At 39.7% G+C, this 26,602-nt stretch overlaps 1 protein-coding gene across 1 annotated transcript in view; it reads right to left on the reverse strand.

The window, feature by feature from the left end:
- The window catches only part of lsamp (limbic system associated membrane protein), a 243,097-nt gene extending 221,950 nt beyond the window's left edge, over positions 1-21,147 (reverse strand). Inside the window, exon 1 of the mRNA XM_084717115.1 lies at positions 20,701-21,147. Coding sequence (XP_084573241.1) covers positions 20,701-20,855 — 155 coding nt within the window. The 5' untranslated portion in view covers positions 20,856-21,147. The remainder of the gene's footprint in view (positions 1-20,700) is intronic.
- Positions 21,148-26,602: the final 5,455 nt, after the last annotated feature.

A 26,602-nucleotide genomic window follows, 5' to 3' on the forward strand; every position in this document is an offset into this window, starting at 1 on the left:
TTGAAACTGAACATTATATCACTGTTATTTAATGCACACTGCACACTGAATATTAACATGGACATATATGCACTTCAAAATACAATTTATAACACAGACAATATGTTTTCTTACAGTATCAGTTAAAACAGACATGGGTGCACAGACACAAACTAACTCACACAAACATCAGCTTTGGAAAATGCAGCAAACCCAGTTGCAAGCACACCTCTTAGTCGACGGTACCGTCAGAAGCAGCAGGCATGCACTCGGAAACATGTCCCTCAGGTTCTGCCTCTTTTGTCTCGGCTGTGATAGAGTGTCTTGTTTCTTGTATCCTGTGATCTCTCCCTCTGTTTCTGCTCACAGCATACAAACACAACATTTATCACTCCCTCACTGCGCTCCATATGCTGGATTAACAAGCTCTGAATCAGAGATAAGTCAGCCGGGATGGAGCTGTGGATCTTGCACCATGTCAAACTGCTTTTAGACTCAGGGAATCAATAGACTTCCCTAAGATAGAAGAGTTTGCTGAAAAGATTTTTTTTTCTTTATCCCACCAGCTTGGATGGGAAAATTTCAAGTTCTTGGGTTGTGGCTTGCTATCACACTAAATGATAAAACTCTCTGCTGTTATATTTTAGTCTTACTGTCAATAAAGCATTGTGGAGGCACAGCATGAAGCATTCGACATCTTCTATTGTACAGCTCTTACATAACCAAAACAACAGAAAGCTGTGACATTGTGAGAGAAGGAATCACTGGGGTTCACACACCGTTTGATTAATAATAAAGTGATTTCCATTCAACTTTACATCACTGATCCCTTCATTTACTCTCCATGCAGTGACAGTTTTGAACAAAACAGTGTTGCCACAGTGACAAAAACTAAAAAATTAGGTTGATTTTTAAATTTAGACATTTTTGACTGCATGTATTGTTCGAGGCTGCACAAGATTTTTTCCTTACTGAAGTATTCCTCCCTTTTGATTTGTACATGGGTTTGCAGAATACTGCTGACTTGTAGCTCTACAGCAGCTCTGGATATGAAACTTTACAGCTTACAGTCAAGGTAATTACACTCAGTGCGACTCCTGCAATAGGCATTGACCCCTGAATGGAGGTACAGCAGGCAAAGAGCCACCGCATTAATGTTAATCTAAATGCACTGACTGAAAAAAATCAAATAAATAATACACAAAAATCTTGACTTCAGTTCTTAATACATGTCCCACCCCCTACTGCGTGACCCCTTTCATGTTCTCATATATGCTCCAAAATGATTCATGTGTAAATTAATTGTTGATAAATGCATCATCTCCATGGTTATCAAGGTTTTGGATGACAGCCCTAAACTGGGATTTGTCTCTGCCTTTCTTTCCACCTTGCTGCTAAGATAAATCTCTTCCAGTAAACCCCCATGTGATGAATGGTGGCAAAATATGTTTTCAGCAAGTCAAGAAATGAGGTAAATACAGCACAGTCAATCAAAAGTGACATTAATGACAGCATCCCACTGCTAATGATAATGGGAAAAGTTCATTACCATAATTAAAATGTGAATATTCTCTAGAATGACAGTTTATTAGCACCATCTCCAGTCCTCATTTTTGTGCATATGATCATTATTGTCTTCCCTACTGCTGTTGTCAGTCATTATCGTCACCATTGCCAGCATCTTCCCATGTGCTCTGCCATATATGCAGTGTTAAAATACTGGGAAGTACAACAGTTTTGACCTGCCAGAAAGGCAGCAGAGAGCTGAAGGAATTGTGGGTAGGTCTATCATATGTCCCCAGGGTAATGGATACGATGGCTCCATTATTCTTTTTTAAGCCTTTTTGGGGGGTTTTGTTCAGTGTCTTGGTATCAGAAATAATCTCCAAACTTTCCATCACAGGTAGTTTATGATAAATGCATGACAGAACACATCTTGGGAGTACGCTGTATGAACTCCAGTAACTTCTGGGCTGCATCTTCAACTTTTCATCAAAGTCTGTCTTTGTAATACCACGTTGTGACATAATTCTTGAAAGTCCCTCTCTACTAACAGTTTCCTCGTATCGAGTCTCTTCAGAATGTGTCGAAGAAATGACACAGATATGGTGCATCGGCCCATAACTGCTACTGTGAGTCTAGGACAAAGAGCAAAGAGAGACTACCCAGGGGAAAACACTTTGCTCACTCAGAAAGAAAGACAGAGTAAAATAAGCAGCTGGTGCATCTATGTCCTTAGCTTGGCCCTCTAAAACTCTCCTAGAGAGAGGCAGCTCAGTTTGTGGCCACAAACACACACTTCACTGAGAGAAGTTTAAACTGCTGTGGCAGAAAGGTAAACTTAAATTATATGAAAAGCAATTTGAAGAAAAGAGAAGCAGAACTGCTGAAACTACAGACCAAACACATTGAGAAATGTTCAGGTAAAGATTTCTAATTATCCAAGAGCCATTCACTCTGAGGGGCCAAAAGGTCCATGATACCTTTTAAAAGTCCATGACAGATTTAAGGGTTTAAAAAAGAGCTTAGTTTGGGACAACCGAGATTTCAAAATAAATGAAGAGAAGAGAGCAGCAGTGAACGAGACGAATTATAAACGGAGTAAGAGTAGAGGATGTGCATCAAGCAGAGAGCACAGCGGGGTACTGCAGGGCCACTTTGAAATTGCTGACTTTCAGACAGCAAAGCTAAGAATGTTGTTGTAGAAACATGAAGCATACGTATATTTGCTGGACAGCTAACAGCCTATCACAAAACAACCTCAGGAGCAGATTCAGCAAGACAGCACTGCAGATGAGCTCGGCATATATTCTTCATATTTTCATATGTTGTGACTCGGCTGCATAAAATAATACTGAAGATTTCTATTATTTGCTACAAATACTCCAGTTTATCACCAGCACTGAACACAAAATGTATGCCTCCACTTTAATCCACCAAGGCTAGCACCCTTGTGCCCCAGAGCACAATTTGCACTGGGGGTGTTCCAGGATGAAGAACCCTTTTTTACTTCCCTCACAGCAGCTATTCTGCATTGCTGAACTCTTTGCATAATGTTTTCAGGTAACCATGGGAAACATCTGCAATAATTCAGAGCATGTCAATGCTCTGAATGGCCTCACCTTCAAATGCATGTTACAGGGGTAAGAAAAATAGATTTGCATGCTGTTGCATTTTATTATGCAAGCTTATGGCATGCACTGTTCGATGCACTTGCCGCTCAGTGTGTGCAGTCAGTGAATAGCATACCTTTCCTTTGTCGTCACTTAAGTCTTTAGTGAGTGTGAGCCTCAGTCTGAATCTGAATAAAAATAGAAGGGATTTGTGTCTAAGACACAGAAAAGCCCTGCAATACAGTTGATCTTAACAGATACAGTTATTATACAGCGAGAGATTCTTTCTACAGAAGTTTTTGGGGCTACAGGAATGCTTTGATAATAAAGACGTGTATTGATAAGCAAACTGATTTGTATTCAGAATTATTTATGTAATTATTTATGATACTTATGTATCTAAGACACTCATGCCAAGCTCAAGGCCCATGGGCCACATCCGGCCCGCGAACCAATTATATATATATATAGGTATAAAAATTATATATACGGCCCACAAGATAATTTTATGTGTCTATTATGAATGGCCTGCCGGTAAATAGCACTCCTACCACTCATACTACAAATCCCAAGATGCACTGCAACAGCTGCAATGCAAGTCAAGACCTGTGTACCAACTTCTCCTCCCGCTGCTTTAATGACACACTGATCAGTGGTCAGCAGATGAATGCATCAGTGCTTTTATAGTGCTTTTTGGCCAGCCCCCAAAAATAAATGGCCAAACGAAAAGTGGACTTTGAAAACAGGGACTTTCAAAGAAGGTGGGAGGCAGAATTTCTGTTTGTCGACATCGGAGGTAAACCTGTGTGCCTTGTTTGTGGAGCTAATGTGGCCGTATTAAAGAATATAACATAAGACAGCACTGTGAGACATAACATCAGGACAAGTTCAAAAACCTGGACACACAGCAGAAGCTACAGAAGGCAGAAGAGTTTAAAACAGCACACAGCAGGCTATGTTCACAAAAGCAAAATACCTTACCTTAGCTTAGAAAGAAGCCTTGACAAACCATCTCTTAAAAAAGAGATCTTCAGAAGCAAATGGTTCTGGGTGGAACCTCAGCCATTCAGCAAGAACACTTTTGGAACCCTTATTGCTAAGAATGTATGGTGATTTTGCTGCTTCACCTTTTAGCATGTGAGCTGCTTTGGTTTGCAGATTATTCTAAGTACATAACAGTTTTAAAGTCAAATCATGTGAAAGCATCAGGTGTTGTTTGTAGCCTCTGGTGCTTCTTCAAAGAGATGTAAGAGACAATTTGAAGGATCAAGGAAATCTTCACAGGGTATGTAAGGCTATGTTTTAAAGCATATCAAAGTGTTAGCCTGCTCAATTAGGTGAAGGTGGTGAAATCAAACTTGCACAGTAAAAAACAAAAATCCTGTTTCAAAATGTAATGTGACGATGCAGGATGAAAAAAGAAAATCAATGCTCTAAAAGTGAGTCAGACAGAGTTCAAGTGACGAATGGTAGATGCATCTCACACCTCCACACACACACACACACACACACACACACATCAGAAGAAGCCAGCTCTTCAGGTTTGCAGATTTTTGAAAATATCTATTTAATGTGTTATGTCAATATTTATTACAGAAAGCCAAAAAATATCCGAATTGAGAAGCATGGTGGCACTATGCATCCCCTTTGATAATACAATATGGCAAAAAAAAAAGAACAAGATGACTGTGGTCCATGTTGCAGTCAATGGAGTCTGTCTGCCAACCTTTTTCAGTCTCTTCTGCCATGGCTGATTGGATAACCATAGAGGTTTCTAATCCCTTTAACCCTGGTGCAGTAGGTGTCTCACATACCAGTTAGTGGAAAACACACACGTAAACATGAGAAAATGGACACCAACAAAAACGCTGCGGCCGTAAACTCAGTGGCCATTTTAATAGGTACACCTGTGAAGTCAAATGCAATCCAATGCAACAGTTCAACCACAAATTCCATAATTACAGATAATATATTTTTTGATTGGCAGTTTCTAACAAGGACCAAGGCAAAAGCTTTGCAAAAGAAGAATATTTGGCAGAACTGTATTGCAAGAGATTTGACAGGTCAACCTCATAAAGCGGCCAAGGAGTGTATATAAAAAACGTATGATGGATACAAATACAAATACAGTACAAGCCTACACCCAAGCCTCTACATGTTCCTGCTCACTTACCTCAAAACATGCCAAACATATCACATAACTCACAACAGCATCCTCTCCTGTGTATGATTTATTTTTGACAGCCTCTGTTGCGGGGATATAAAAATTGAATGAAAATGCCCTCAAGAAATAAAACAGACATTATTTTTGCGCACTGGCTTATAGGACTCTGAACCAAGCTATGGTTAAACAGGCTGAGCGGTTTCCTTCCTTTGTTTCCTTTCTGTTTGAAGACACAAAGGAAGGCTGTTACTGCCATCTCTCCAAGGGACTGTGTATTTGTACTTGGCCACCTGTTCCTAGTCTTTGGGTACAATGTTTACTTCAGGCATACCACATTGCGTTACGTCCTCCAGCATTGTGAGACAAAGCAATAAGATGCAAATGTCTGCAACTCCTGCATTTAGGAGCTCTAGTAATTAAGCAAATTGAAAACTTAACAACTTTTATGAACTTTTCAAGCATTTGAAAGCTTATTTTTCACAAGCAACAGACTTAAATTACCTAAAATGTGGGTGTGAAGGCTTTGTGGAAATGTCTTTCAATCCAAGTAATACTGAGTCACCCATATTCATAAACAACAGATTTATGGAGAGGGCATATGGAGTAGTCAAAAACGAATCATTTCATTTGAATCGTTCTAAGGATGGGAACACAGACTTTAAATGATTTTGGAAATGCTTGGCAACACCTACTTAGCAACGAATATTAGACACAAACAAACTTACTGCACCTGTTGGAGTGTCGTGATTGACATTATAACTGAGATTATCCTCCACAAATGTCACTTACGCAAGGGCCTTTCATTTGTCAATACATGTAGGTGTCTGCAATGCCAGTTTATATTAATATATGGACTCATTAATGCCATAATGTCTTCATATTATTAGTATCCAGGATTTGAGATAACTGAGCTGATTTAAATTGGCTGTGCATTTATGAAAGACATTAAGATTGAATAATTGAAAACCTAAAAGGGATAATTACATGTACACTATATTAACAATCTTTTCATCATTTTACCTTGCCATCAGACAACCTTTTCTGATGGGAAACCAAATAATATAAATATATATTGCTCGCTACAAAGGAACCAGACACCTTTGGCAAAAATACTAATTTTACCATGCAGAACACAGGAGTTGTTGATCTACTGCTGGCTTGATCTGTTTGTTTGTAATATCGTTTGACTTTGATGTTTTAAAGGGTTAGTTAGTCACACAAAAACACTAACGAACTAACTAACCAATAGAGGAAGCAGTAGATGACCATCTCGCAGGTTCTACAAGGAAAAATTACTAATTTTGTCAAAGGAGCCTAGTTGCGTTCTCAAGAGCGATATTTGACTCATATAATGTTGGTTTCCTGTGGGAAAAGACTGGCTGTTGGCAAGATAAAGCAGTGAAAGTATTCTAAATATAGAGTACATTCAGAACTGATATTGATTTTTTTAGGTGGACCTTTTTTCAGTGGCTAAAATACGTTTTTTGGCTGACCCTGTCCACAACAGTATATTGCTTCTGTACTGGCACTCCCCTCTGCCTCTTCAAATTGGGGATGAGCCAACAACCATCTACTGTTGGTAATACACTAACTAACTATAAGTTACAACCCCACTTAAAGAAATCTGAATTACTGCTTTAATCGAAGTAGCATTTTGGTCCAGTCATGCCACATGGTGATAATATGTTTTTTTTTTGCAAAAAACATACTTTTCTCTATTGTATCTTCAGAAACTCTAACTATGGCATGAAAACACAAAGGTTACCCACCACCGCTTTCTTCTTAAGGCTTTCTGTCCTTTTTTCTCTGAAGCCCTGCCAGACTGACACTGGCAAATACCACCCCTTGTCCTCAGGTGATGAGACAGCCTTTATACACAAACACCCTTTTAAATGTGAGTGCACTGCAGTGTTTTAGCTAATGTAGTTTAAGTGCTGAACATCAGGTAATAATGAATTAGTCAAGCCAGCGATGTACTCTTGGGTCAGACCGAGCACTCTAGGTGGCGGCTGACAAGAGGGCTTTTTTGAGGGTCAATGGTACATTGGTACATGGTACACACAAAAAAAGGTAGAGAAAGGTTTATGAATGGGGGCTGGCAGCAATCAATACCTGAACTACTCACCAGGGGACCTGCTTTAATTGGAGGTAATCGTACGCCATGCAGAGACGCGAGTGAGATTCCAGTAATTGAAAACAATGTTGTTCCATTGGATAGAGGATTAGAGTGAATTGAATGGGAATAATTAATGGCAAATGAGGCAGGCAGTGCTGATTTATTTTTCTCTTTTGCTGCTGGTTAATGCAAATGCTGAAAAGTTAAATCTATGACACCAACCGTATGAAGTGAAAGTAAAGTATTTCAGCTGAACTTTCTTTTTTGACAACTGACACATTTATGCAATACAAATGAAAGGGAAACATAACACAAGTAGGCCATGGAGTCATCCCCATTTCTTCAAATGCCAAATGCTCAAGGGAGAGACTCTCTAATTAATCTCCTACACCTTTAACACAGTGGCCTTTTCGTATCATTCCATTTCGAAATGGAAAGTAATACACAGGAGGATAATGCAGATCAAAACATGTGGCCATTAAGGCCACTTACAGCGAGCTTTTGAAACAAACCCAAACCGTTTCTCTGGGGAGGCACACAACATTTCACTGTCATTACTGCAGAATATGGCTGAAAAGTCACTTAACACAATGATACTAAGCAATAAAGGCCACTTTCATTATGTTGATTCAAATGCATCTTGGGATTATTATGTTAAAGCTTGAACACAGAACTTCAAAGAGTGATTTATCAACTCAAGCACTAAATTGATAAGTAAGCATCATAGCACTTTTGAGATATATGTTAAAATCTGGTGTCCTTGCATACTGACATAAAAGATGCAGCAACAACACATAAATAAGCTGTTTTTCACAAACACAGGCTCCGTTTTCTTGTTTTATTTCTTCAGTAAGATAAGTCGCTGCCATGCCGAGAACATAGCTTTTGTTCTCTTGCTCATTAATTGCATTTGCACTGATGAAATTAATCTTAACAAACCCAAGAACAACTCATTTTATTCTCTTATATCACCATATTTCATCTTTCCTTTTAAAATGAAACAAAACTGACTATAAATCTCATTATCAATTGTACCCAAGGGTTTGCAGCTCTTCTTTTTTTTATTCATATTAAATGCAAAGTGAACTCTAAAGATAAAGATATTGATTATATTTGACAATTTACTTCATCGTGTTATGAAATAATAATATTCAAAGACAACCCTCGGCTACTTTTTTTTTCAAAATTTTAATCGCACCATCATATCCTGTAGAATACCTAAACATTTGAATTTATCTTCGTGGGCATAACAAACAAACCTCATATTAGACTAACTTTGGTGATAAGTAGCAATGGGAGATTTTTCAGTTTTGAGCCATTAAATTATATTAAGAAATTACTTTCATCAGTAATTCTGCCAGTAGTTGGCATTTTTGACAAATCATGTAGCATTACTGTGATTTACAAAGTTAGTACGCAAGGATCTAGCAAGGATTTTGTCAAAACAAAAAGCTATTCACATTACATTTATATTACTATTAATTCTTTTTTTTAGTAGAGTTTTATGGAGTATTGTCCTTAGTGTATTACCTACAGTAGATGGTGATTGGTACACCCCAGTTTGGAGAAACAACAGGAGTACCAGCATAGGAAGCTAAGAAAAAATGTATTTAGCCACCGAGAAAAAGAACCGCCTACAAAAATCCATATCACTTTAAGCATAAGCTATATTTAGGATATTTTCACTGTTTTACCTTGCCATCAGGCAGCCTTTTCCAACCGGAAATCGCTGTTATACAAGTCAAATATCACAGATAAATATCAAAGCTATCTTTGTTACTGAATACAAGCACAGTCTGTCATGTCCTCTTGTGGCCTAGGAGGCACAAAACATGATGCAAAAACTCAAATAAATAAATAAATAAATAAATAAACAAACTAGAAATCTTGATTCATTCATTTTCACCTTTAATTTTTTTATTTAAATTACACATGTGACCTTGGCTCACATGGCACTTTGAGGTAACTAGCATCACAAAACTTGCATTGATGGTTTTATCAATTTTATCACCATCAGCTTTTTTGTTGTTGCTTTGTAAGCAAAGCAGCAAAACTTGCTGACCATCTTGGTCACAGTGATTTAGGCATGTACACAAACAGTAGTGGTCTCTGGTTATACTGCAGGTTTGCCAAAGTGAACACCTACATCCAGTAATATGCAATATGTGAATGCACAATTTAAACAAACATTATACTTAACTGATGACATCTTCACCGCTCTGAAACCACATCTATAATCAGTGTGATGCCATCGTGTACAGTATGTGTCAGTGGGTCAGTAAGCAGATTTTTGCTGATCTTGGAAGAGATGGGAGGGAAACAATGAGTGTGCTCATCCAGGACTATACTTACTGCGGGCCTCTAATCTGCTTTAAAGCCATGTGGATTTACAGCTGCAGCGACGGGAGTCATCACAGCTCAAACCCACATGTTTCAGCTTTAATTTGAATTCATCCTGACTGACTGATAGATTTAAAATTATTTAACCTGCTTCCACAGTTCCAGCTGAACAGAGCTCAATCCAGGTTCATGCACTTTTTCATTTCTCCAATTTTATGTCAGCAGTGCTTGCAATTTTTCTTTTTAATTTTAAAGTGGAACTTCACCCCTAGGTCTAAACCTACCCACTGCATAATTTTGAAACAGAGTGTCTATATGCAACTGGGTGAGAACGGGCACATGGCATCTATTTAGCTACTCAAACCCAAAGAGGCTAGGGTGGATGAGTTGGTTAAGTACAAGGCTCCTGTAGGAGAGCGAGGTTCAAATTCTGTTCTGGAAAAGTAGAATTTTAGTCTGGTGTGAAATTAGAAGACAGTGTTTACTTATTTTTTACACTTTGTTGACTTATTATTTACTTACAATTTGGTTAGGTTTAGTTAACAAAATTGCTAACTACTTAGGTTTAAGAGAAGATCATGGTTTGACTCTGTTAAGTAGGTACAAATACACATATTGGCTATTTACACCCTGGGTGCAAATAGCATTGTTGCCCCCAGACACATGAGTTCTTATCTCTTTCATGCTAGGTTGTATACCCCCGGGTGAAGGAGAGGAGGAGAGGGCAGGGTAAGGGTGCACTGGACCACTTCATGGCTGTGTAATCTGTGATGCAGGAGGTAAGAAGACACCAATCAGAGCAGACTGATTAGCGCTCATTGTGGCAGTAATAGGGCTGGTAGTCAGAGCTAACCAGCCATGAGCAGCTGCTATCAGACTCTCTGCGTGTAGGTGCTAGAAGTCTGCTGGAACTTTCACAGTCACTATTGGAATCAAATTGGCCCTTTGTAAAAATGTGTGTGTGGTAGGTTGCTTGTGTTGTAGCTGTGCTAGCAGCTCAGAGAGGCTGAGAGGCTCTCTGATGTGTGTGCAGATCTGTGGGGGAGTGTCAGCACATAGCCCTGCTGTTTACCATGGAATCATAATCGAAGGAAGAATGCAGTCCAGTAGTACTTCTACAGCCATCAAAAACACAAGTCTGATACCTAGCGCCAAAATTGAAAGAATACTACACAGAAGGTTGGCAAAAAAAAATTGTGTTAACTCCTGTGGTGGATGTTTCTCGCTTTGAAAATGAGTGTGATTTCCCAAACCTCTACTCAAAGGCAGGGGCTCGGGAAGGTGGCCCGCCCAACTAAATTTCATTACATTACATAACAGCTAAATTTCTGCATTCTGGTTAGTTAATGACACTTGATATGGACACCTCCAGTCAGGAGTTGGTGCTTTTTAAGCAGCTGTACTAATTTCACAATTATTCATGATAGCACAAGTAATGACGCCACACCTCTGAAAGATGGAAGCTCCATTATAATGGCAGCCTGGGTGAGAGAAGATGTAATCGTACATTACAGTAATAAAGATGTACACGTGGTGTAGCTATATACCACTCTGCACAGCATATTAGGGTATGGACAGTAATTTCTTAAAACATACCCTTTCAGTCTGCACCATTTTTTATACTACATCCACTGCAGCTCTGTAACATTCTGACATTTTGAGGTTTTCTGAGAGCAATAAGAATAGTCTTCCACTCCTGTTCTACTGCCATTGCCTATAGGTAGCCAGAGGCTGTGAGAAATTGCTGAGTAGTTTAAATATGCACTTAGAGACAGTCTGGGCTGCCCAACAAAAGCCTGGGTAAAGAGGGAAATGGAGTGGAATTGCTTTTAGGGAGAAGCACTGCTTTAATATTCAGTTGTATCAAAAAACATTTCAGGTCTAGGTTCCCTGGTTGAGTTATTCACGAAAAACCATGTTGAAGCCACATAATGAAGAGCTCAGAGTGTCCTGGTATGTTTTCTGAGGATGAACGGGCAAACATCAAACTACAGGCTGAAAGCACATCTGGTTGGAAGACCTTGAAAGAGGCCTGGAAAGCCCACTGAACTGTATTGGACTGTGGGTTTCAGATGAAAACATCAGAACTCCGTTCATCTGCCATGTCAAAAGACTTCACACTGTCTCTGCAGACCATTATTCAGATCCTACTGACCACGATGAAAGCCGCTGGAACTTGTGATGACTCAGAGCTGTTCCAAAAGACTTCATAAAACTTTGCAGAGTTGGCAAAATATCAACCAAAACCCATGTCCCTGTGCCTCTGAAGCTTCCCCCCTCACCTCTGCTCTGCCCCAGGCCAAAATGGGGACAAGACGATAATGACCCAACTGGCAGCCACTCAGCTCTCCCACTGTAGCATCACGAGTGAAAATGAAATTGATTTGAAAATCCTGCGTCGGCCCAGGCTGGAACAGAAGGGATTATTGTGCTGATTGTACTAATACTGTGTCCCAGCCCTCCCTCCTCCCTCCCACTCTAATTCTACCCATCATACTCTTCTCTCTTCCCTCTGTTTGTGTTTGTCCTTCTTTGTGATGTCTCTTTGGCCATCATTCTTTCCCTTTACAATTCTTTTCCTTTACCATCCTTGTAAAGAAACCCCCTCTTTTTCTTTCTCTCTCTCTCTCTCTCTCTCTCTCTCTCTCTCTCTCTCTCTTTCGTCAGACTTCATGTTCGCTCTGTGAATCAGGTTAAGACAGCACAGCTGGACAATTCAATGCTGGCAGAGAGAAAAAAGAGAGGAGGAGAAGAGAGTGATGAAAAGATAGAGGGACTACTGAGAATTGCCTAGGGAGGCTCTAAAGTGTAAAAAAAAAAAAAAAAAAAAGCAGCACTCCTGGATATGATGAGCTGTGGAGAGAAATATAGAGGCCCCCTGGGGGATGGACATCCCAAATTATGTTGCACTGTTGCCCTCTGCCCGGAAATCCAGAAATTGATCTGTTTTTCACAGTTTTCCTCCCTCCACTTGGAATACTGTCTGAACTGAATTGCCCCCAGTATCACCTTACCAAAGCTTTGTAATGTCTGTGAAAATGACTATCTGCATCGACTCCATCATAATTTAATGTGGTAAACACAATACACACACGTTTGTGGACATATTTTCACATAGACTTAGCTGTTTTTTTTTTTTTATTACAGTGAGATCTATTAAGGATTATCTGCACAGAGTACTAGTTAGCTCTCATGGAGCCTTACAAACTCAGTTAAACAAAGACTTATAATAATGTGGCAGCTGATGCCACATTATTATAAGTTTGTTTATCAAACTCTGTAAAAATAAAGAATTTCCTTGTATCCCGTCATCCTTCCATCAAACAGTCCTTGTTTTAGTCTTGTTTTTTTCAGTGAGGCTGGTATGTTTGAGGTTAGGGAATCATCACTGTTACAGTTAAAAACAGTCATCACTAACTGTTGATCTGTGAAGAACGCATCATGGCCATCCACCTCCTGATCTTGACACCTTCACTCTCACTATATAAAGATCAAACTACTTCCTGCAATGAACTTAAAGGTCTAGTGTGTCAGATTCACAGGGATTTATTGGCAGGATAGGGCAGAAATTGAATATAATGTTCAGCATCTTTTTCATTCATGTATAATCACCTGAAAATAAGAATCATTGTATTTTTGTTAGCTTAGAATGACCTGTTTATATCAACAAAAGAAGCGGCTCCTCCTCTCTGGAGGCCGCTGCGTTGCACTGCCACATTTCTACAGAAGCTCACAATGGAAAAAAAAACAAACAAACACAAAAAACAAACAGTGGCCCTAGATGTGGCCTTTGCATTTTTCATGAGGTTCATGGCATCTGTAGTTTCCTCCTGGAAGGATCTTACACTAAATCTTATGGTGTGGCGCCAAATTGTCCAACAAATTCCTGGGGATACTTTGTTGTTCTGGACTGTACACTCAAATGTACTAGATAACAGCCCTAAAGTATGACCCTGATAGCAGGGCTACAAACTATGTAGAATAGGGCCAGGGCCTTGGTAGGTCCACTAGCAAAGGTTTTCCAAGCACTTGAAAAAGTTTTGTTTTTGGCAAAAACTGGCATAAATGTTTTCAGTAAATGTTTCTTTTCTAAATGAAAATCTAATGCATAAAGAGAAAACTGGCCACGAGTAGAGTTCAGCTACCTGACCTATTTTGCTGTGCAAAGCTTCAGGCTGGGGTTGGATTATTCTCAAGTGTGATTTCACAAGTTGTTCTCTTGTTACGAGCAGATACAAAATGCTCACTGGGAAGCAGGAAGAGAGCGAGCGTATCCAATGTGCATCACACTGGCTTTAGTCTGGCAAGCTAATGGTCAATAATGGATGAAATGAAGCAAAAAGAAAAGGGAAGCTTCTTAAAATCCTCAATAATTCAGGGGAAGGTCATTGCAGTGTGGAGACATTATCAGCTTGTTGTGACAAGAGATTAAAAACCTCAAATCTCCCTCCACAACTCCTACTCAGAGAGAACATGGCGATCGTACCTCTACAAAAATAACCTCTGGGCAGTCAGCCTTTTCCTATCAAGCAGCACCTGGAACACACAGAACTAAGGAACATGACATTTCCTTCCAATCTATAAAACAGTGCTTATTGGACAATCACATATTCTGTCATAAACTGGAGTAGTGGTTATGTAATTGTTTTACTATTGACTGTAAGCACATAAGCTTAAATGTGCATTTGGACATTATGTTTTTGTCAGTGTGTTTTTTATTTTTTTGTTATTGTTTCTTTTCACGTGTTTTACACGCCATTAACCTGCCAATGACTGCAGATGAAAATTTTCCTGTGTTGCTAAATCTGCCTTATCAACATAAAGATGGACATAAGTGTTCATGTTAATTAATGTGTATGTGAATTCTCAAATAAAATAAACATAAATAAAAATCTGTCCTGGAAAACCATTTGGACTGTTGCCACACTCAGGTGATCTTTTGACTTTACTAGCCACGTTCATCAGATTGATACTGGGAAAAGACAAAATTAATCTACTATGTGGTAAAGCAGCCGACTTATTATTTCAAGATGCTGGTAGTTGATTGCAACAGATAATGGAAATGCTGACCAGTAACAATACCATTGCATTTATTAAGCTATGTGCTGTAATGTTTTTTGAATAAATAATAAATAAATGAAATTTGCTTTTGCACATAGCCTGTCATTATCACTATAATCAGAAAATACTATCTTTAATCTTGACTTTATTTTAAAACAGTGATGATTGTGACTGAAGTTAGGAAATACACAGCATTTAACCTTTTTTTTAACTTCCAAAGATGACATATAGATTCACTGCATGTTTTCAATAATTTTGTCACAAGGATTAATACCATGTGTACTGTGAAGTTAAACCAGCAGCTTTTCTCACAGTGGGATACGCTGAGAATGTCAGTTAATTCCCAACATTCGGAAGGCTGTTGTTTCCATGTCGGAAAAGTGGAGTTTGTTGGAGCCCTGAAACATCAGAGTTCAATAGTTTAGGTTTTAATAATGTAAATTAAAACAGCTGCAGCAACTATTCTCATGCATTGTGAGTTGTATTCGAAGCTGAAATAGAATAACATCGTGTCGTATGTAGTGCCTGAGCCTCCAGCAGATTTCACGTAATATCTGGCTGACTCTGACTCAAATTAAAGGCTGAGTTCTGGGGTAAGTTTTGACGAAGATCCTCTGGGGCAAAGCACAAGTGCAGAATCATCTTCCCAAAAAGTAACAAAGCGGGCAGAGCGTATTGTCAATGCGCTGATAATTGACCCAGAGGAGAGCAATCACAGAGACTGTGTCATTAATGCTTTAATAAGCAATTGTCAATTATCAGGGCTTCGCCTGACATTGCAACCTTCCCCTTAAGGCCACTGCATAGCAAGGGACTCAAAAAAGCAATTAAAAAGTAAACTATTGTGAAACAGAAATGGCTTGAAGAAACATGCAGAAACTTTTCTTTTTCCTCCCCTCAGATTCATATTGTGACTCACTGAGGATGAGAAGAGTTTGATTTCACTTGTTGGCATCATCCTTGTGAAAAAACAGACTAAGTCACCATGGAAAGGGGCTCTGAAATGTGGGGTGTTTTTCAGTGACCTAAATCTTATAGGTCTGAAACACGACTGCTGGGACACAAGCCTAGATTTGAAATGTAAGACTTATGTTCATGCTTTCCAGGGGCAAATGTCACTTCAAGCAGATACAAATTTTCAAAAAAGTCCCCCTTTAGAGCAAGAAGACAGCCTGGGGACAAATGTAAGACCCAGATAGTTGGTAATCTTTGAACTTAACACAGAGCTACCAGATCATTAAAAAAGTAGAAAACTTAGGATGTACTGCAGCATGCTGGAGTAACAAGGTTAGCTCAGAGAAAAGCATGTTACACAAGACCAACTAGAGATTCAAAGAAACTATATTACAAAACCTTACTGCTGATATGGTTGTGGTTATAGAGTTTAATCCCACAGCCCACTGCACATCAGATGAGCTCACACTTCACATGACAAAAGCTGGTGTGAAAATGTTTATCTGAGCCAGTCTGACTGTCTTCAAGAGAATAATCTCTTTCAGATTAACCCCTTGATGACCTGCTTAGGCAAAAGGGTTGAAAGGTTAAGAGTAGCTAAATCTTTACATCTGACACTGACTTAAAGGAGAACAGGCTACCACTGAATTTCAGTCTTATAAGACAGAAGACAAGGTAGTGAAAATCAATTTAGATTCACTGATGTTCCCGGTAGGCATCAACAGTTGGTAGGGGTATCAGTCAATATTTAGTTTATGTTCACTTTTGATGGAGTCTGAGGGAAAATGAGATTGTGTGAACGGGGAACTGTCACAACATGCTGAAAAGCAATCAGCTACAGTATGAGTGCCTCTCACAATAAAGTATTGGCCTATATTGAATTAATCTTGAAAATCAAATGTTTTGTTCAAATTCTGATTAATACTGATGTATTACACTGTGATCTGTAATGCATCTTGCTCCTTTAAACGGATAGTTCAGCATGGCCCCCAGTTTGGAGAGGCAGAGAAGAAAACCAGCCCAGAAGCTAAGCAATGTACTGCTGTAGACAGGGTCAGCACAAAAGGTATTTTAAGCACTTAAAAAACGGTTCACCTAAAAAAACAAAAACAAATCAACATCGGTTTAAGTGTATGTTATATTTAGAATATTTTCACCATTTTATTTTGCCGTCAGACAGTCTTTTTCAAGAGGAAACTGTCTTTATATAAGTCAAATATTGCTTTCTCCAAACCAACAAAACTCCATGGGTGAAATCATTAATTTTTAAGCCTTCAGAAAACAGGAGTTGCTGGTCTACTGCTGACTCAGTCTGCTAGTTTGTTTGTGTTATTGTGTGACTTTGGTGAATCCTAACTAATCTTTTAAAACACTAACGTCACACACTGACACAAACCAAGTAACAGATAAAGGCAGAAGTAGACCAACCACTTCTGGTAAAATTATAGATTTCAACCATGGAGTTTGGTTGGTTTGGCCAGAGCAGTATTTGGCTCATATAACAGCAGTTTCCCATCTGGAAAGGCTGTCTGACAGCAAAGCAAAGCTGTTAAAATAATCTAAATATAGCATACACTTAAATTGGTAACTGATTTTTTGGTGGACCTTTTTTAAATGGCTAAAATACTTGCTGACCATGTCAAAAGCTGTACAAAGCTGGTGCTCCTCCCTCCGTGCCTACTATAGCTAATACACTGTAGTATCTCATACAGCCCCACATTAAATAATCCAAACTATCCCTTTAAATGTGTGGGTTTTTTTAATGCACCATGCAAGGCCAAAGTAATACATTAAATATTCCCATGACATAAATTAATCCATAGCCATTACAAAGCTTAAATATATGCCTCTGTCACAGGCTTTCGCTGTGAGCCACAATAGTGCCGCAAATCTGAAAGTTTTAAGCATGAAGAGAAAATACTTAGTTTGCTTATTTATTTGCCATGACACAGTTTTGGGCCCCTGGTAAAAAATAAATTTCCTTCTTCATTTCAGTAGCCAGGCCTGCTGCTGTGTGTTCTGTCACAGCGGTTGTTTGGCCACATACTGCTTCTCCACTCTAGCATCTCTCCTCTTGTGCCATGAATGTCACGACTGCAGCCACAGGCTCCACTAAAGGAGCACAGGCCTTATTACGCCCCCAGGTCACCAATATCCCCTCAGCCTTCACAAAACCCAGCTTATGGAATCAGATACACTGTGTAGCTCGACAAATTACTCGCCAACGGCCTCCCACCCCTGCTCAAAGTTCTTGCATTTTAGCCCTTCTGCCCCCTCCTCCCCTCCTCCAATATCCAATTTGTCAGGTGGAAACTGGGTGTGAAAAATGGTTGTGTTTTTCGATGGAGCCACAGGGGGCTGAGTTGCAGTTTATCGTTGCGTGACTGACAATAAATAAACATGATCACTAATGCCAACAAGAAACATTATGACATGAAATTAATTATGACACTCACTGAGCGATCACCACAGATAATTATTCAAAGATCATTTATCTGAGATGATGGTAAAATACTGGACTTGTGATGCAAGTGTCTTCTTGGAAAAGGGGATCTAATTTGGCTGTGGCTGAGAGAAAACTAAGCTTGCCATTACCTTTAAAGGAATCAGGCTGGCTGGGTGACTAAACGACTGAATATAGCAAAGACGCAGTCAATTGGATTTGGGAAGTGAAACAAATAGCTGTGACCCCTGGTGAGTTCAGCAGTAACTGAGTCAATTGACTAATTTGATCAGCAGATACCTGAATGGATGGTAGACGGTTGCAAGAAGGAATCCATTAACAGGATTTATTCTGTGTGTATGCGTGTGTGTGGATGTGTCTGTGTGTACCTATATGAGGAAGCTTGGGGCAGGTGTGACAAGAAGTGTGGCTGTGTGTCTGCAGGCTTGTTGACAGGCTGTGTTAAAGGTCTATCCCATAATTGAATTCTATATTCTCACACTCATTAAGTGAGACTGGGTGATAGTACTGTAAATACAGGCTGTAAGTGGGAAGATGACAAAGAAAGACTGAGGGGAGGGAAGGAAAGAAAAAATCAATGTGATTGAACGTTCTGTGCGTATGCAGCATACATGGGCCAAGTCCCTCCCCTTCTGCTGGGCCACCATGAGACCTCACTCTTTAGAAAAACAAAAAGATGAACTGTACTGTTTCAGTCCCGTTTAAACTGTGCCACGGATTACACATATACATTTTGTAAATTTGAAAGATCATTTTACAAGTATAAAGACAGTCACAGTTGGTCATGAAACAATTTAAGTACAAGGCTGTGAAGTGACGTCATGACTTTTTCCCTCCAAAAGATAATGTTGGCCACTGAGGCTACGATGCCTGTGTAATTTCATATTGAAATGTAGTCACATGAGCATCGGATCTGGCTTGTTCTTTCGAACACATCTTTATACACGACAGCATAGGTCGATTGCCAGCTACTCCCAAAATGACACATATTTCCAGTGGAGAGCACCAGCAGTGACAGGATTACCAGACCTAGCTATGTTACATAAGTCGAATTGGTCGCAGTTTGGTTTGGTTTAGTCATAAAAACTACTGGAGTAAGTTTTGAGCGAGATCATAGAGGAGTTTGTTACATATGTCAACTAAAGGAAGTGATGTCACTTGTGCATTGGAAGCGATGCAACAGCACCATTTGTATATACATGTATATTTGATTATTTTCAAAATTCAGGTTAATATATACATTTTTTTTCTCTATTTGTGTTATTTTATTAATAGTTATTTATACGTATTAAAATACCAGTGGTAGTTTACTGTTTCAGTGCCCTGATATCATTACTGGTCAAGCCCCAAAGTGTAATTTGTGACACAATTAAGTCTCTTGCCACGGATTTCATATTTTTTTTCTAAACTAAGGTCCCATAGGGCGCAACGGAGGAAGAAGGGACTCGGCCTCTTTATCCACTGCATCCCATTCTGAGAGGGGGTTGGGTGAAGAAATGAACTGGGGCTGGGGGAGGCGAAGCACCTTGTTTACAAAAACCAACCAAAAATCTAAATCCCCTTGTATTTATAGCCTTGCCACAAACACATGGCTCATGGTCACGTGGTCACTGACATCTGCCCAGCAGTATCACAAAACCACAGAGCAGACAGCTTGCATTGTCTAGGAAGTGATTAAGTGGGATGTGAGGCTATTACGGACACAAAAAACTGTCTCCATGTAACAGACAAAACTGGATTCTCGGACTGGAGCTTTTATATTTATGCGGCTGCGAACAGAGGAGGAGTTTGAATTGAATTAACGTCCCTTTTGACACTGATGCGACTTCACCTACTTGTTCCCTGCAGGCTGCGATTAATCTCTTCTAAACACCCCGCAGTAATTCGTGAAAATCTAAACAAGACTGCACAGTTCTCCGTCTCCTCTCATCATCCTCTTATCTGTGTTTAAAATCCGCGTCTTTGCCATTAATACGCCCGCAAATAGCATCTCCGGACCCTGTGACGCACTTCGCCGTATGGAGAGCTTCTTGAATTAAGTAAAAAAAAACAAAAAAAAAAAACAGCAGGAACCTCGGTGAGAACAGCCTCTGCGTGTCATGTCACACACACTCCGAAACTGCACGTAAATCCATATAGGAATAAGGCAAAGGGGGTGGAATTATACCACTATAGAGTCATTGCCCCAGCAGGGATATTATGTGAATTACAGAAGTAACATCGGGATTTTTGTTCGGACTGGTTGGTGAGATAAAAGTTGAAAACCTCTCATCCAATCCTCTCCGTTTACTTTTTCTGTAATCTTGAGGTAAACTGAAGTTTACCGCAGGGAAAATCTGACCAGAAATTATCTACATCGACAAATCAAGACAGTCCGTTGGATGACCACCTTTGGTACTGCGATCTGAAGCACGCAGCTGCCTGCCCTGCTCCGGAAGGGATGCTGCTGCTGCTGCTGCTGCTGCTGTGTGCACCCGGAGGGAGAGGAAAGTTGGAGGATGACTCTTACCTTATAATCGCTGTGTCGCCCTGGCGGATGGTGATGTTGTCGGTGGCCCGCTGCATATCCACACTCCGGACAGGGAATCCTGTGGGGATAAGACACAGCAGTCTGAAAAAAGAAGCCTGCAACTGCCTCCAACACGACTTGCGTCCGACTTGCATTTTAAAGCACAGGAGCGCGCCTCTCGGCAGCTATAGATCCAAGGGTTAAAAAAGAGAGGGAGAGGGAGAAGAAGAGTAGTTGTCCAGACTTCTCGGAGGAAAACGCCGGATGGATTTAAGTCCAAAGCAGTCCGGAAGGTATGCCTGAGACGGGTTTCCTGAAAGACTTTTACGTGCGATCGTCGCTCTATAGTCCACTGATGCGTAATGCTCTCCGCGTAAAGGGACGGCACAGCCAGCCACGGAGATGGAGAGAGGCAGGCTTGTGTTCACAGCCTGCATGGGAAAATCTCCCCCTTCCACCACCTCTCTCTCTCTCTCTCTCTCTCTCTCTCTCTCTCTCTCTGTGTCGCGCTCTCTCTCTCTCTCTCTCTCCCTCTCCCTCTCTCTCTCAGATTATCCAGCCGTCTGACTGTGATGCTCCCCTTATTGGTTGTCAGGACAACAGCACCACCTGAGGTCCCTTTCAGTGAGACACAACTGCGTGAGGATTGAAGAACAGAGGCGAAAGAAGTTTTAAACAAGAAACAAAAAAGAAAGAAAAGAGGAATCTTGTGACAACAAAGTAGACAGGCAGGGAATGATACTGAAAACTGCCCATCCTGACCAGTACCACAGGTGGTAATCTACACCCAACCATGTGCTCTTACCTGCCTGGAGGTGAAGCCAAGCAGAGAGACACGGTCTCAGCGGGGATCGCTACAGTATCACGTTATCATTAGTCTTCAAACAAACTGTATGCTCACAGATTTTCACTTATCTAGAGCAGAGGCTCCCCAACACTTTCATGCAAAGTAGATTTGCATTAGACCCCGAAGCCTCTGGTGAATAAGACTTTCTGTAGTTAATTATGATTAAGTGTGCGGGAAATTACATAACTTCAGTGTGCTGTCAGGTAGCCAGCAGTGAAACCTCAAATTAAAAAAAAAAAACATTATGGTGATACATTTTTGGAGTCTTTAAACGTAGACTCAGTAGGATTTGTCAGAGCGGTTTATAAAAGCACCAGAAATATAGTTAATTGTTGAGTCTCATTCCCAGGATGTCAAATACAGACTGTTTGGGTTAGTAAAGCATCAAAAGCACAACAAAATAATAAGAAAATAAGGAAATACAGACAGAGGGTGGGGTCTCTGCAGATACCTCCACTACCACACATTTCTAGTGGTTCATCAAGGATAATTGAAAGGGAGTTGCATATTATGCCTTTAACTAAATAGTGTTGAAATGTTATGATTTTTACATCGTGACAGTGAACTACATGCTTCGGAGACATTATAAAACATTCTGTTCCGTTCTTCCTCTGACTTCCATTTGTCTCTTTCACAGCAGAATCAATTGAGTGGAGAAGGAGAGGAAAACAGACCCAAGAGCACAAACACACTGGTGACCATGAACAGGGCGAAGCCCAGCAGTGAATAGCTTAACCAGACGTAATCACCTCTTGTCTAGACTGCCTCGACTGCCTCGACTGCCATGAGGTGCTAGCTCTGTGGGTAATTACATCCACTTTCAACCTAAGCAAGGACACAAGTTTGAAGGTGTGTGCTTGCCAATTCAACAGAAATATTAATGCAGAATGAGCTTCTAATTTCACCACTTGCCAATCAAGCACCGGCTTAATAGGCCATGATCTAATGCTCATTCCGCGATGTGCTTAATGAACTGCAGAGTAACAATTTAAGCAGTGCATTTAGCATTTTATTTGATTCAGAAATACATTAATACTAATGTGAATCATTGTCATTCCCTGCACGGCACATTTTTGTTTTGTCTCTGGGGGTGTTTGGTTAATAATTTAGAATCAGACACATAAAGTCTTTAGCACTAGTGCTCATACTCTACACATGGATTTAAGTACAGGACGTAGGAAAGATATATATCACTGGCTCCCAATAGGGGCCCTGGGACCCACAAGGGGTCCATGGTACTCTGCCAGGGGGTCCGTGAAAAGTTTTCAGATTCATTCATTAAAATAATCATGACATAAAAATGTTGTTTATTTATTTACAAAAGTTGTATAGTTTAATGAATAATATTTGATTTCTTAAACATAGTTCATAGATTGCATTCTGATCTAACAATCTGTTACTCTTTCAATATGTTAAATTATGGATATACAGTGGAAACCACTTGTAGTGATCACAGTTACAGTCATCAACTGCTTATCTGGATCAAAAACCTTGGGACAGAATCATTTTTATACATATGCTGTTTAAGTAATTTGCTTATAGTGATTAAGTAGTCTGCTCACAGCGTTAGGGTCTCTTCATACATGATGACATATGGAAAACAATTTATAACTATGGTGATTCTATTTTTTTCTTTTTTACTTTGCTCCCATGATGATACTTTGCCTTGAGGTAACCCGTCTGCCTCCAGCTGGGTACCTGAGGCTGCTGCTATGTGCACACTGGATTCATGACAGCAAAGAGTGATTTTCCCTCAATGAAAAAACTGCCAGAAATGAGCCAAGGACATGCAGTAGCAAAACCTCAATTAGCTGTACTGTACTGTATTTTGAAATAGTCAATAAAATTCAACAAATGGCAAAACTGTCTGTTGTGTTACTTTATATTCATGTAATAAATATACAAATGTCCATTAGACGATAACATGCCTGAGAAATAAAGAGAAAGAAAAATTTATTTAGTAATCATCCACAGATGTGATCATTCCAAGAGGTTTCCACTGTATATAAGTCCTTCTCCCACCAGTCAGACATGCATCGCCCACACGTTACCCATTAATGCTGAAATTAGTAGGGTAGGAAATTAGCAACAGCCACCAGCCAAATGCTGGTAAAATATGAAAGTGGCTGGTGAATTTGATCTTTTGTCTGTCAGTGGCTGGTGCGTGTTCAAATTTTGAAGTTAATTTCAGGTTTATTCCCCACCCTACATGGTACATATATTTTTAATGCAAGTCTAATATCTATTTAATATATTTCTCTTTTGTTGTTCTTTCAGCTAACTAAGAAGACGACAAAATATACATCAAATGATTAAAAGGGACATGCACAGGGGGGGTATTTTCTTTTTTGTAAGGTGTCCTTGGCTGAGAAGAAAATGAGCACTAACATATATGACTTGAATGTAGAATGATTCTATATGATGTTCATGTTGCACACACTTGCGTGATCATTTCCTCTTATCTCTACATAGTAAAATGCAATTGTTCTGAGCACATACAACAAGGAGTAATCCTGTTCTGATCATCAGCAGCCTGACTGAACCAGTCCGAGGCAATGTGGTTAAGCCTTATTTCCAGCATCAGCAGATTTTAAGCACCAGATCAGACACAAACCCCTGTTTTACAGCCGTGCTGTAGCCTACTGTGACATGTGCTGTAGTCTTTACAGCTAGATTAGACAAAATGGAAGTACAGAAGTATGTGTGGCTGAAAAGGAATTGCAATGAAGTAGTTGATACCAGGGAGTGTACAGAGGTGCTGATGTTACTGCATTAGTTAACAAGCACTAAAATGTTTTCAGCGAGGGATGTTCACACAGCTACTCCCTGCTTGGCCCTTAATAATCAGTGCCTGTTACCATTTCCTCAAAGCTTCTGGAGGTTTTAGCTATCTTGGAGATTGTGCAGTTTATGAAACAGCATGTGCATTAAGACCACTTAAAATGGGACTATTGGGCTCTGAAGTGGAGGGACGAAACGCTCTTTCGCATACAGATGTATATGAGAAGGGCTCCCAAGTGGCTTTTAGCTGTATTTTTAGTTACAAATTCTCAAAAGTCTGTCTGTGGTCTGAGAGACTGTGTGTGTGTAATAAGTAGAAATCTTTCTTGTATGACAGAGATGGAGGAGGGGAGGCCAGGGACATGGCAGCTTTAACCAATTCCTAACAAAAGGCCAGTGATCCCTTGCTCTATCCCACATTGGAGTACACAGGCGTGCACGCACACACACGCACACGCAGACACCCATAGACAAACTGTGCTGGAAGACAGAGGGGTCATTATCATGCTAGTCGGATGCTCCTGTTTGGGTGGTGTTGTGGTTAGATAGCAGACCTGGCCATAAATTCTGCTGCAGTGTACACAATAGAAACTGTACATAATATACTGTAAATAAATGCAACAATAACTGTAGAAAAATGTGGCTCATTCTGGGAAGAGTTAAAGTTAAAAACTTCTCAATACCTTCCATTTGAAGACAACTGAGGCAAATAATAGAAGACAGCACAGACTAAGCACAGACGTAAAACTCCCTTCTTATTGAATCTGGTAAACTAGAGATATAAATACAGCACATTTCACTCTTTGAACCACTTCACTGTTTGTCTCTATAATTCAGGAATGATGACAGGTATATAATGAATATGTGTTTGTACATATGTATGGCAAAAGAAAAAACATAATTTCTTTGCATCTGCTGCAAACACAGCAGTACTGTACCGTAAAATGACAATAATAGTGTTAATACATGATAGAGTGAGGAGAAATACATAATAATTGGTATCTTCTATGACACGTACTGCTGTCTGTGACAGATAAGTGATGAAACAACAATGGTATAAAGGGAATTAACTTCTTTGAGGGGAAGCAGAGCATCATCTATTATTCAAGTCTGTGAAGTTCAACTTAAGAAGGTGATAGCAAGGAACGCCCCAGGAAGTGATTTTATTGGATCACACCAGAGACTAATGTAATGTAACTAGAAATCACATCTCTGCTTCTTCACACTTGGCAACAACAATCATGCTGCATCATAAATTATGCTAAAGCCAGCATTTGCTTAGAGGCTAAATTCAAACCTGCAAATGTTCCCAGTATTTGCTAGCAAAACGCGACTTGGCCTTTTGTAATTTTTTGACAGAAGGTCTGCATCAAAGGGCAGCCACTGTAGAGTGTTTTATTAATACATATTATGAGGTGCCCTGACTTTCTCCAAATCTCATTAGTCATAATGACTCTGGCAAAGCGACTCTGCTCAGCCCCGCTGATCAAAGAGGAAGGACTCAGCACTGGACAAAGTAATATAGATATATGACTCTCCGCTCTTAAAACAGAACTGACCTGTGCTGTTTCTATGATGTTAGTTCAGTCAACATTTGAAAATATTAAAATAAAGGCAACAGAGAATCAAGGCTTTAGTCAGTGGCATGAAAATAAAATGGCACCTGCTCTGTTGATTCAGAGCCTGTATGCCTCAGCAACTTTGATCAGAGGAGTGGAACTAGCAATCAGGTAAACTTGTGTTCTCCTCCAAGTATGATATCAGCAAACAACAGTATTGTTCAGCTGATGTGTTCACTTGCAGCCTCTCTCTAGTGTGTCTGTAATGCTTATATAGCTGGACAGTGCATATCTTGGTCAATCTGTGTCTTGCTCTCTGTTTTCAGTGACTTTGTGTCTGAAAAAAGTGAGAGTTTATTATGTTTGATAAATGCATTCATGTATGTATTCATAAATCTGCAGCTCAGAGGAGATAACAGATTTGTGTGTGAAAATAAATTCGTATGCACATGCATGACATAAAACTTCAATCATACCTGCCCCTACTGCCCATGATAACTATTAACAGACTGTGTAGGCAAAAATGCACAATAAAATGCACTAATTCTCCTTTACAAAAATCTACTGCATGTTTACAATCAGGTAGGCAAATTCAGTAAAACATGCAATAATTAAGACCTGTGTATTTGATAAAATGGTGGCATTACATTATGTGCTAGAGACCACTAAATTTGGACTTTTACAGCCAAATTATTATTATTATTATTTCCTATTT

Source organism: Lutjanus erythropterus, chromosome 4 (assembly GCF_056507025.1).
Source record: "Lutjanus erythropterus isolate fLutEry1 chromosome 4, fLutEry1.hap2, whole genome shotgun sequence".
Lineage (NCBI taxonomy): Eukaryota > Metazoa > Chordata > Actinopteri > Lutjaniformes > Lutjanidae > Lutjanus > Lutjanus erythropterus.